Below are 12,060 nucleotides of genomic sequence, written 5' to 3'. Positions count from 1 at the left end.
AATAGTACTTCAATTTTTTAAAAGAGGTTTTAGCCCAGAGTTAGTTGATTTTAAACCACAGAAAATGTGGTCCGAGTAGTTGCATCGTTAAGGACATAGGTTCATCTACACTGCAATTAAATGGCTGTCATGTCAGCTGACTTGGGCCTGAGCTCAACTGTCAACACAGCAATTTTATAGCCTGATGAGCCTGAGGCAGCTGACAAAGGTCAGCTGAGGGTGTTTAATTGCAGTGTAGACATACACACAAGTTTTTCAACTGCATAACACTGAGTTTTGACAGTCACAAAGTTTTAATGGGATAGCAAAGAGAAAATCCAACAAAGCTCAGAGAATTACTGAATAATTCCTTGGTTTTATTACAAAAGAGAATGATCACTTTGATCAAAATGAAAAAGTTTACTCACAACTTGTACATGAGAATTCTAAATTACAAACATCCACCCCAAACACCATCGTTTCAGTGCCTTTTTAAAAAAGGGATGCAACCATTTTGCACTGCATGTAATTTGTGACCCCATGTAAAACAAAAAATACACATTATAACTTTCAAATGTTGACATTACTGTATGCATTATGATCATGGCAATAAACAGACTCATTAGGGCACTGCTCACTGGGACCATGAAAAACTTCACAGGCGTCGTCGGGTAGGAAATGAGGTTTTTTGATGGTGAAGAGGAGAGCAGGTAAAGATGAAAAAAAATTAAAGGGGGCTGCTCATGTTCATAGACCTTTCCATACTGTTCATCTCCTGTATTGGCTACTGTGACAAACACTGGACATCAGAATTTCCTCATTGCTTAAAAGAAGATTGTAGCTTGAAGGATTTAAAAATACCTACTGAAGCAATGCTGACTCAAAACAACAAAACAAAAAAAGCCTCCAGATAATTTTTCCATAAGTTAGTGTGGGAAATAAAGTTGCATTTATGGTAACTAGCAGTGTACAGAGCTCAATGCATCTACCAACACACAAATCTTGCTTCACGTACCCTGTGAATATGGGCTCGTTAAACATGCAAAAAGAAAAAACCGGCAGATATTACAATAGTTCATTTGTTCACATCCCTAATTTAAAAAAATATATTTTCATCGTCCATCTTTGCTGAACCACCACAATGAACTCCAGTCTCTCTTCTGATCAGGTTGGAGGGGGGGCATAATACTGTCCATAATTCCATGCATTCTGGTAGTTGTACTAGAAAAGAGACATCATGGGGAAAATGAGCAGAAATCGTTTTTCAAATATATTTGATAATTTGCAGTTTCAACAGACTACCTCCACACATCACGATAGAAAAGAACACTTACCCTGCACTGACTGGGATGATTTACTTGGGGTTGGTCCTGCTTTGAGCAGGGGGTTGGACTAGATACCTCCTGAGGTCCCTTCCAACCCTGATATTCTATGATTCTATGACTGGTTCTTCAAGGTGGTATGGTCAGTGTGGATCTCATTGTAGGTAAACATGCGCCACAAGATTGGAATCTTTTGAACTGCTGTGGTCATCAGAGCTGCATGTGCACCCTGTGCCCTCATGCGAGAGCATTAAGGGCAGGGAGGCCACAACCTTCCAGCAGCTCCCTCGCAAATCAAAGCCTGTGGTTGGTATGGACTCTGGAAAGCGGGGTTAGAAGGCAGATCATGGGATCTGTAAAGACTGCAATATCTCAAAGACCCACAGTTACTGTACAGTACGTACCATTCTCTCAGAGTATGTGTCAGTGTGGATCCCAACGTAGGTGACTGGCAAGCAGTCCCCTCACTGGATAACGGGAATGAGAAATTGTAAACTATTTTAGTCAAAAACTGAAGCATCGTTCCGTCATGGGCATAATGTTTGACCATTTGGTTGGTGGGTTCCTGCCTGGCAGATCTCAGATATTGGCACATTGTCCTGTCCTAGACCTAAGGAAACTCATATCAACATCTTCAGCAAAGACCCTCTTTCTTCTTTGTACAGGGTGCTGAAGGAATTAGCTGAAGAAACCTCGGAACTACTGACAATAATATTTGCAAACTCATGGATGACCGGAGAAGTCCTGGAAGACTGGAGAAGGGCTAACATAGTGCTCATCTTTAAAAAGGGGAAAAAGGAGGCGCCAGGGAACTACAGACCAGGCAGCCTGACCTTGGTACCCGAGAAGCTACTAGAGCTATGTATAAAACATTCAATTTGTGAATAAATGGAGGATGAAGGGGTGATCATTAGCAGCCAGAATGGATTTACCAAGAACAAAACATGCCAAACCAGCTTGATTTCCTTCTTTGACAGAATAACTGGTTTGGTGGATAGGAGGAATGTGGTGGATGTAATATACTTGGATTTCAGCAAGGCTTTTGACAAAGTCCCATGTGACATTCTAATAAGCAAGCTGGAGAAATGCGAGCTCCCTGGAACTACCATTAAGTGGATATATAATTGGTTAACTGCACACAAAGCGTAACTATTAATGGAATGATGTCAGATTGGAGAGAGGTCTCAAGTGGGATTCCCAGAGATCTGTTCTGGGTCTGGTGTTAACAACATCTTTATTAATAACCTGCATGTAGTAATAGAGATCAAATTTGCAGGTGACACAAAGCTGGGGTGAGTTGCCAACACTTTGGAGGATAGAGCTAAAATCCAGAGGGATCTTGATAAATTGGAGACCTGGGTATAGACAACAAAATGAAATTCAACGAAGACAAACATGAGGTGCTACGCCTAGGGGGAAAAAAAACAATGTATGAATACGGAATGGGGGATAACTGCCTTGCAAGCAGCACTGCTGAGAATTATCTGGGAGTTGTGGTAGATCACAACCTCAACATGAGTCAGCAATGCAATGCTCTTGCAAAAAAAGCAAATGCAATTTTAAGTTGCATTAACAGAGGCATAACATGCAAGTCACAGGAGGTGCTAGTACCACTCTTCTCAGTTTGGTTAGGCCTCAGCTGGAGTACTGTGTCCAATTTTGGTCACCAATATATAGAAAGGATGTAGCGAAACTGGAAAGGATCCAGAGGCAAGTGACAAAGATGATCAAAAGGACAGAATGCAAACCGTATGAGCAAAGGCTGAAGGTATGTTTAGTTTGGAAAAGAAGAGATTAAGGGGAAAGACAAGATACGGTCTTCAAATACTTGAAAGGCTGCCATCAAAAAGATGGGAGAAAAGTGGTTCTTTCTTGCCACACAGGGTAGGACAAGAGGCAGTGGGTTCAAACTACAGCACAGCAGATTTAGATTAAATCTCAAGAAAAACTTCCTAGCTGTAAGAACAGTAGGACAATGGAACAGAAGCCTAGGAAGTTTGTTGAAGCTCCTTTACTGGAGGTTTTCAAAAGGAGGCTGGACAGCCATTTGCCTTGGACGGTACTTTCTCTTTGGCTCCTAGATGAAGCTACAAAGCTACTTCTGTTTGCAGCAGGCTCTTGTGAGAAAGAGCCAGTGAATGAAATTGGATGGAGCAGCCATGGACACTGATCTCTAACACCCACCAGTCAGATATTATGGCACACCACACCTGGTGGAATGGGGTAAGGCAACTTACAAAGGTTACATGTTCTGAACAGGCCCTAAGCCAACTCCTGACAGTCCTGTCAAATTTACTAATGTGCCACTAGTGCCGAGTGTGTCACTGAAGAGGAGGAAGACGTGTCTCCTGGCATATCTAGCCTTTATCTTCAGAGTATGATCGGGCTGCTTGGTGGGATATGACTGGTTCCTCTATCTCATCTGAGGTTGGCAATGGTACAGTTTGTGTTAAGGGGCTATAGTACACATTCCCAAGCAGCACAAGGTAGTCTTCGGGTAGGTCTTCACTACCGGCTGGATTGGTGGGCAGCGATTGATCCCCGAGCGCTCTCCTGTCGACTCCTGTACTCCAGCTCAGCGAGAGGCGCAGGCGGAGTCGACGGGGGAGCGGCAGCAGTCGACTCACCACAGTGAAGACACCGCGGTAAGTCGATCTAAGTACGTCGAGTTCGGCTACGTTATTCACATAGTTGAAGTTGCGTAACTTAGATCGATCCCTCCCCCCCAGTGTAGACCAGGCCTTCAGGTCCTTTTAGGAATGCAGGGCATTGTCTATGTGTTGGCTGCACAATTCTATCCCCTCGAAGAGTAGATCCTATATCATGGCCTGTACCTCGTTGGGAATCACTGACATCTGGAGCCATGAGGCATTTCATATAACCACCACTGCAGCCATGAACCTGGCTGCCGTGTCCGAAGCATCCATGGCTGCTTGTAGGGCCATCTTAGCTCTTAACTGGACCTCTTTGATGACTTCCTTGAGCTCACTCCTGTTCTCTGATGGAAGGTTGGACAACAAAGGCTGTTACTATGTCCCAAGTGAGAAAATTATATTTGGCCACAAGGGCTTCGTAGTTTGCCACTCACACATGGAGGAAGGCAGAAGAGTAGGCTTTCCTCTCAACCCAACAGTTTCTTTGGGTCTTTATCACTCAGGGTGCTCGTTAGACTTTTCTCACACCACTGAGACTGCCAACAAGCCCAGGATGGGGTGGGCATAAAAATATTCATAGCCTTGTGCACAACTTGGTATCACTTCTCCACTCCTTTTGCTGTGGCCAGGATAGTGGCAGGTTGACGCAGTGAACAGCAGACGGACACTCTTGAAACAGATGTCAGTCATACAAACTCTGTATGCTGACACCGAGCCTGGCCAGGTGAAGAGAGGTTTGACCTCACTAAGGCATGATGTCAAACCACCCTTCAGTTATTGAATGGCAATCCTGGATGGGCTTGGTGTCATCAGCATATCAAATTTACGAGATTTCTCTTGGTTAACTGACATCTATTTCAGGAGTCTCTGCTAGTCTCTTAAACAGACTGCGGAATGTCCTAACGTCAGCCAGTGCTGGGGTCATTGCTTCGTCTTGTGACTAAGCTGGAACATCCTTACAAGGCAAGGTAAGATTGTGTTGCTCCTCTGATCCTATGTTCAGGAATTCCTGGCTTTGTTCCTGGCCCACTGTCTGTGGTCTAGCAAGCCACGCCATTGAGGAGTGCAATCTTAACCTCTTCCTAGAATGGGATGGGGCTCTGCTCCTGAAATTATGCAAAGGAGGACCCCAGTAAACCCAGGAAGTCAATGGTAGCATTCCATATGGCTATGGCTGGCTTGCCTGATGATGGCAGTCCAATAATAATCCCCATGTGGCTGCAGGCCCTTTAGGGAGAGCCACCTGCTCTATCCATGGTCTCACAAGTCAGCCTCAGGGAAGAAGATTCCCTGTTTGAGGGAGGTGAGAAGACATGTCCCTGTGATAGTGGGGAGGAATAGATTTCTTCTAGCAGTGGTGCCAAGGCATATGACGTTCTTTGTATCAGGGTCCAGGACAGTGGTTGTCTCTGAACCAGGGTCCTTTTCAACATGGGACCAGAATCCTCCAAAAATATAAGCATCAGTGCCGTCGGTGACTGTTGCTGGGGTCAATGCTGATGGTTGCAAAGTGTGCGATGCCATGATGGTTAACAAGGAGCCATCTCTAGCTCTAGATTTAGTGTGGGGCTCAGTGATCTCCCTGCCTCCCCTCAAGGCTTTATGCAGTTTTTCCCCTGGAAGACCCCAAGCCCTAGAGTCTCTGTCCTGATGTTTGGAGTGGCCTCTCGCCGCCAGACTTTGCTACCATTGATGTCTGCATTTGCTTTGCCACCAAACTGGGCATCCTATGTCTACTGGAGGGGTTGCTTGTAGATGTTTTATCCAGTACCTGTTGGGATCCAATACCTGACTCCTGGATCCAGAGAGGCCCTTCATCGACTGCTCCAGTGAATGGAGCTTCAGTTCAGTATCCTGCAACTCCTCAAAGAAAATGATCGGAATACGCCAAACATAGATCTAGTGCATGATTCACTCCCAAGCAGAAGAGGCATATGCTGTGCCCACCCATTAGCAGAATTAGCCCATTGCAGAAAGAGCAAGGCTTGAAGCCCGAAGATTTAAGAGTTCACCATTAGGTAGGCGGTTGAACCATGCCATATGGGAGCATGTCGAACTGTCAGGAATCAGTCTATGTGGGTCGTAGTTTATCTGTTGTTTCTACAGCAAGTAGAGCGTATTTTGGAAAGTTCTGAAGAGTTTAGTGGGAGCTAAAGCCTAACAGATTGGACATTCGCTAGGTTCTGTCTTGCTACCATGGGCGGAGAGAGGAAATTAAGGGAGGGTCACAGCTGCCCTGCCCCTACAGGAGCATGAGACAGCACAGGAGGCACACACACACCGAGACTGGCATCCACACAGACACACTCAATGACGGAATGTGTTTCTCTCAGATGAATAACTGTAAAAAAAGCAAGTCAGACCTCAGGTTGAGGCATTTTAAGAAAAACTCACTAACATGGCAACCCTGAGATGGCCTTTCTGCAGAAATGTGTAGTCCTCCAACTGCAGGGCAGAAGGTTCCAGCATGAAGAGAGGCTGATTTCCCTCAAGTGTTTGTGTATTTTTGGGGTCTTTTTTATGCAAGCAGGCCCGTATAAAAAGAGTCAAGTCGCAGAAGAGCCAGTCTTTGCCACTCTTGGCCCACTACAGAGGAACAAATTCACGTAAAGGGGCAGTGCGGATGCAAAAGGAAAGGAAGCAGAACTACAGTTTTATCTGAGACATTAAGTATCTAGCTGCAGATAAATAAGGTCCTTGGAGGTAAAACATACATTAAGAACGTACAGTCACAGAAAGTGATCACCTCATACCCACCTGATACCATGCATTATAATTATATGCAACCTGATTAGCTTGCATGTCTCCATCCATCATTTGGGTAGATGCCAACGTCGCATCATCTGTATGTGCTTTCTTCTCATCTGGTTCCTCCGAGCTGCAAAATGAAACAAACTTATTTTGTTTAACAAACTTTAAAACACTTTAAAACACTAGAAAAGCTTTACTTCCTACACGAATGCGTATTTGTATACTTTATAAGAATCAAGGTGACGTTTTCAAGCCCGGGTTTCTGAGGTGGGAACCCAAAGATGGAATCCAATTTTGAGAGATCAGGCACATGCTGCTTTCGCTGAAGTCAACAGGAGTTGCAGATGGCAGCACCTAATTCTTAGAGGCTACTCATCCAGATGCCTAAATAAGGATGGAGCTACTCAGTTTTTAGGTAATCAAGTTTTGACCCCAAGATTTAGTTATTTTTGGCAGCAGTGCTCTTTAGCCTGTCTCTGCCCTGTAACTTGTAAGTTCCTGACTCTGCCAACAAGTCCTTTATGTTAAAGAAGGGAATATTCTAACGTTCCTAAACATTTGGGGCACACTCTTCACCAATACAAGAATAATGGGTGATGGTAACTAAGTACAGTTCTAAACTGAACACCACCTTTCAAAATAGGATGCATTTTTAGGTTTAAATGTGGCCCAGGCCAAAGTTCCAGGAATTCTTCCTGAGATGCCACACTCCATGTTATTTTAACTACACGTAATAACCCTCCATGCCTGGCAATCATGATTAGGACTGTAGGGTGAGGAGTGGACTGTCACTTTCCTTTGTTGGAAACAGTTCCAGTCTTGTAAGGGCAATCTCTGAAACTCTCACAGGAGTAGACTTGTGTGCAATGCTGTGATGTGTCTTTCAAGGTCAGAAAGTCACTGCAGAAGGGAGGTGGAGGGGCCCAGGGAGTAGTTATGGAGCACTCTGTCCCCAGTACTCCCATGTCTGAAAGCAAAGGGAATACATGTGCTTGATCAATGGATTTTCCTGCCTCCTAGGCCTATTTCTGCAGATAGTCAGGCCTGGCTGTAGTCATATTGGACTGAAATGAGATTCACACCTTTGCAAGGTCTAGGCTTACTCCTTGCAGTCTGGGTCCAGGTTTTGCCTCTGGTTCTCTCATAAGAAACAGCCTCATGGGCCAGAGTCCATTCACACACTGAATGTGGAAATCAGTCTGTGCAGTGTTTAATACCTTCCTGGCATCTAATCTTATCCTGAACACACATCTCTTTTGTAAGGTCATGGATATTGTCGCTCCCATTATACACAGAGGTAATACAGGACGTACTTTAAAATGCTCTAGTTTGTTGAAAGGATATTTTCTCCTGGTATCCTTTCACCTACAAACAGTACCAAACCAACTACCGAGATTCCTATAGCTGTCAGGCATCATCATCAGCAAAGATTAAAATCCCTGAGCTCCAATCTAAAAAGGCTTATAAAGAAGTAAAAATTGCTTTGAGGCATGTTAATTTAAGATTGGCATCCCTCACCTTAGAGTTTTAAGTATCAGGTTATTCCACAATTTTTCCTCGTACTCTATTTAATTCTTGCTCCAAAAAATGATTTTGTATGAGGCACTTTAACCTCATGATCTAACCAGCCACAGATACTGGCACAAGATGCTTGATGCAGCTTCTGGAAGATTATTTAAGACCATTTTAATTATTCTTTTGGTTATTTGTGACAAGGCCAACTGAATCCAGCCTACAGCTTTTCAACTAGTTATACTCAAGACTTTGGTCCTGAATTCGGATATAAATTTTGTTTGCAGGATTAAAGACAGGTACATTAACCCCTTTCTACTCCCAAGAGTTCAAGAACTTCTATTAACTTTCAAATGATTCCAAAAATGAATACACGTTTTGTACTCATTGACTTTTCAATATTATGTGAAGTTTATTCTAGATTTTAAGCATGTCATATTAGTGGGGTTTAATTTATGCAAGTTAAGTGCCAGCTTGTAACGTTCCTGTTCATTGGCATGGACTGCTCTGTTCCGCACAGGTTAGGCCTCAGCTGGAGCACTATGTCCAATTTTGGTTCCCAATGTAGAGAAAGGATGTAACGAAACTGGAAAGGATCCAGAAGCTTCATCCATTCACCACATCCCACAAATCTGTTCTAGATCAAATGATGTTTGGAAGCCACTTCTAGCTGATAATTTTCACCCCGTTTTTCTAGACATGTGAACTGTTAGAGGTTTTCATCCTAGACTTTTCATTACTCCAAAGGAATCCTGAGACTGAAGTTTTTGGCTATTTGATCTATGCAGCCAGAATATCTAAAACCAACATTCGGAATAATGAGAGACACTTTGGAGATGTAATCATTTTTAATTGTACTTAGTCTTCCTTTAGATTCTTGTTAACTAGGGCCAACATTTTCCTTAATCAAAACTGACCTCTTTTGTAAAGCACCTTTGAGATCTATGGATGAAAGCCGTCTGACTGTGAAAGTTCTCGCTTGGAAAGTGTCATGGCTGGTGAGATGAAGCAGCTGGGGGACTAAGGGAATCAGCCAGCTGGTACTCAACAAGGAAGAACTTGCAATGGGAGGGAAATGTGTCATCAACACCATTGCTAGCTCTTCCTCTGCCTTCAGACAGTCATCCTGACCCTGGCGGCTTCCTGGTCTTGACTTGCTGGAAATGATGCCTGCATCTCCCCACTGATGAAAGCCAGGCCGCGAGAACCACCCCTTGTGAGTGGAATCTGTCGATGGCGTCCCTCAGGAAGCAGGTGAGAGATGCACAGGAGGCGGTGGCTCCCGAAGCAGAAGGGCTTCATCAATAGGATGCCCGTGGAAACATCTGGGATGGAGGATGCTAGTTGACTACAGTGGCACCAGAGGAGGATGGAGAACCAGTTGCTGTATGGGAAGGAGACTGGTTGCTGGCCACCTCAGCCAGTAAGCAGTTTTCCACCTTCCACCCAAGTCCCCCGTCCATCAAGGTGAAGAAACGGTACACTGTACTGGCAATGAGAGACAAGCAGCACATCTCAATAGCCAAGGACAAGGAGCCACAAGCCCCCAAGGCTGGGAGGCTCACAGCCATGGCACCCAAGAAGAGGCAGTATAGGGTACTGGTGGTCAGGGACTGCTGAGGGGAACAAAGGCATTCATCTGCCAACCTGATATAATGTTCCGGGAGGTGGGCTGCCTGCCTGAAGCCTGCATCCAAGATATTACGCGAAGGTCGTCGAGGCTTATCTGACCGCTACCCCATGCCGCTCATCCACTTGTGCACTAGCAGATCAGCAGCGACTACCAGGCTCTGGGAACGAGGGTGAGAGTCAGGAGCTCAGGTTATATTCTTGTCCATCCTTCTGGTTGAGGGTAAGGGCCCGGGCAGGCACATGTGCATCCTGGAGATGAATGCATGGCTGCGCAGCTAGTGTCAGCAGAAGGTTTAAAACAAACAAAAGGAAGTGTTTCTTCACACAACGCACAGTCAACCTGTGGAACTCCTTGCCAGGGGACGTTGTGAAGGCCAAGACTAAAACAGGGTTCAAAAAGAACTAGGTAAGTTCATGGAGGATAGGTTCATCAATGGCTATTGTGCAGGGATGCAAAACCATGCTCTGAAGTGTCCCTAGCCTCTGTCTGCCAGGAGCTGGGAATGGGCAACAGGGAATGGATCACTTGATTACCTGTTCTGTTCATTCCCTCTGGGGCACTTGGTATTGGCCACTGTCGGAAGACAGGATACTGGGCTAGATGGACCTTTGGTCTGACCCAGTATGGCCATTCTTTTGTAACCGGGAGGGCTTTGGCTTCCTTGACCATGAGATGCTGTTCTGGGAAGAGATGGGACCCACCTGACCAAGAGGAAAAGCATCTTTGCACACTGACTTCCCAACCTAGGGAGGAGGGCTTTAAACTAGGTTCAAAGAGGGCAGGTGATAAAACCCCACCAGGTAAGCATAAAAAAGGCAACCCTAACAGAGCGCTAGATGTTGGGAAGGGGAGACATGGAAATTTACAATAAGATCACAGGACCCACAAGAGGCAAACCAGTGGGGGAAGCTGTTCAACATCTTAGATGTCTACACACAAATACAAAGAATATTGGGAATAAGCCAGAAGAACTGGAAGCATTAATCCATAAGCTAAATTATGACTTAATCGGCATCACAGAGACCTGGTGGGATAAGTCCCACGACTGGAATACGGGTATAGAGGGATATAGCTTGTTCAAGGATAGGCAGGATACAAATGTTGCATTATACATCAAGAATATATACACATGTTCTGTGGTCCAGAAGCACAGCAGAGGCAGACCAGTTGAAAATCTCTGGGAGAAGATAAAAAGGATAAAAAAAAATAGGGGTGACATCAGGGTGGGGTCTCCTACAGACCACCAAATCAGGAAGAGGAGGTGGATGAGACATTTCTAAAACAATACATATCCAGAACATAAGACCTAGTAGTAACTGGGGACTTTGCCTACCCAGATATCTGTTGGAAAAGTAATATGGCAAAACAAAATTTCCAGTAAGTTTTTGGAATGTATTGGAGACAACTTTTTGCTTCAGAAAGTAGAGGAAGTAACCGGGGGGGGGCAGCCATTTTAGATTTGATTCTGACTCACATGGAAGAATTGATTGCAAACCTGAAGGTGGAAGGCAATTTGGGTGAAAGTGATCATGAAATGACAGATTTCATTATTGTGAAAAAAAGGAAGGAGGGAGAGCAACACAATAAGGACAATGTACTTCAAAAAAAGCAAACTTTCACAAACTCCCGAGAGCTTGTAGGTAAGCTCCCATGCAAAGAAAATCTAAGGGAAAAAGGAGTTTAGAAGAGCTGACAGTTTCTACAAGTGACAATATTAAAGGCATAACAGCAAACTATCCCCACATGAAGGAAAGATAGAAGACTTGTAAGAGACCAATATGGCTCCATCAGGTGCTTTTTAAGGACATGAACATCAAAAAGAAACCCTACAAAAGGGGAGGCATGGACAATTGCTAAGCAGGAGAACAAAAGAATAGCACAAGCATGTGGGGACAAAATCAGAAAGGCTAGGCACAAAATGAGTTGCACTTAGCAAGGAACACAAAAGGCAATAAGAAGAAATTATTTAAATACATTCAGGAGTAAGAGAAAGATGAAGAAAAGTATAAGTCCTCTCCTTAGTGGGGAAGGAAAGCTAATAATTGATGACATCCCGAAGGCTGGGGTGTTTTATTTTGAGGTACCTATTTTTTATATATATAGATATAGATGGAGATAAACCTATCTCATAGAACTGGAAGGGACCCCGAAAGGTTGAATCCAGCCCCCTGCCTTCACTAGCAGGACCAAGTACTGATTTTGCCCTAGA

At 44.4% G+C, this 12,060-nt stretch overlaps 1 protein-coding gene across 1 annotated transcript in view; it reads right to left on the bottom strand.

Moving 5' to 3' along the window:
• Positions 1-365: 365 nt before the first annotated feature.
• Positions 366-12,060, bottom strand: part of PRPF39 (pre-mRNA processing factor 39) — a 30,691-nt gene continuing 18,996 nt past the window's right edge. The window contains exons 12-13 of the mRNA XM_065403056.1: positions 6,713-6,833; positions 366-1,200 (exon numbers count right to left, since the gene is read on the bottom strand). Of these exons, the coding sequence (XP_065259128.1) occupies positions 1,144-1,200; positions 6,713-6,833 (178 nt within the window). The 3' untranslated portion in view covers positions 366-1,143. The remainder of the gene's footprint in view (positions 1,201-6,712; positions 6,834-12,060) is intronic.

Source organism: Emys orbicularis, chromosome 4 (assembly GCF_028017835.1).
Source record: "Emys orbicularis isolate rEmyOrb1 chromosome 4, rEmyOrb1.hap1, whole genome shotgun sequence".
NCBI classification, from domain to species: Eukaryota; Metazoa; Chordata; order Testudines; family Emydidae; genus Emys; species Emys orbicularis.
Note: the sequence above shows the minus strand (reverse complement) of the source record. Positions and strands in the feature narration are given on the sequence as shown.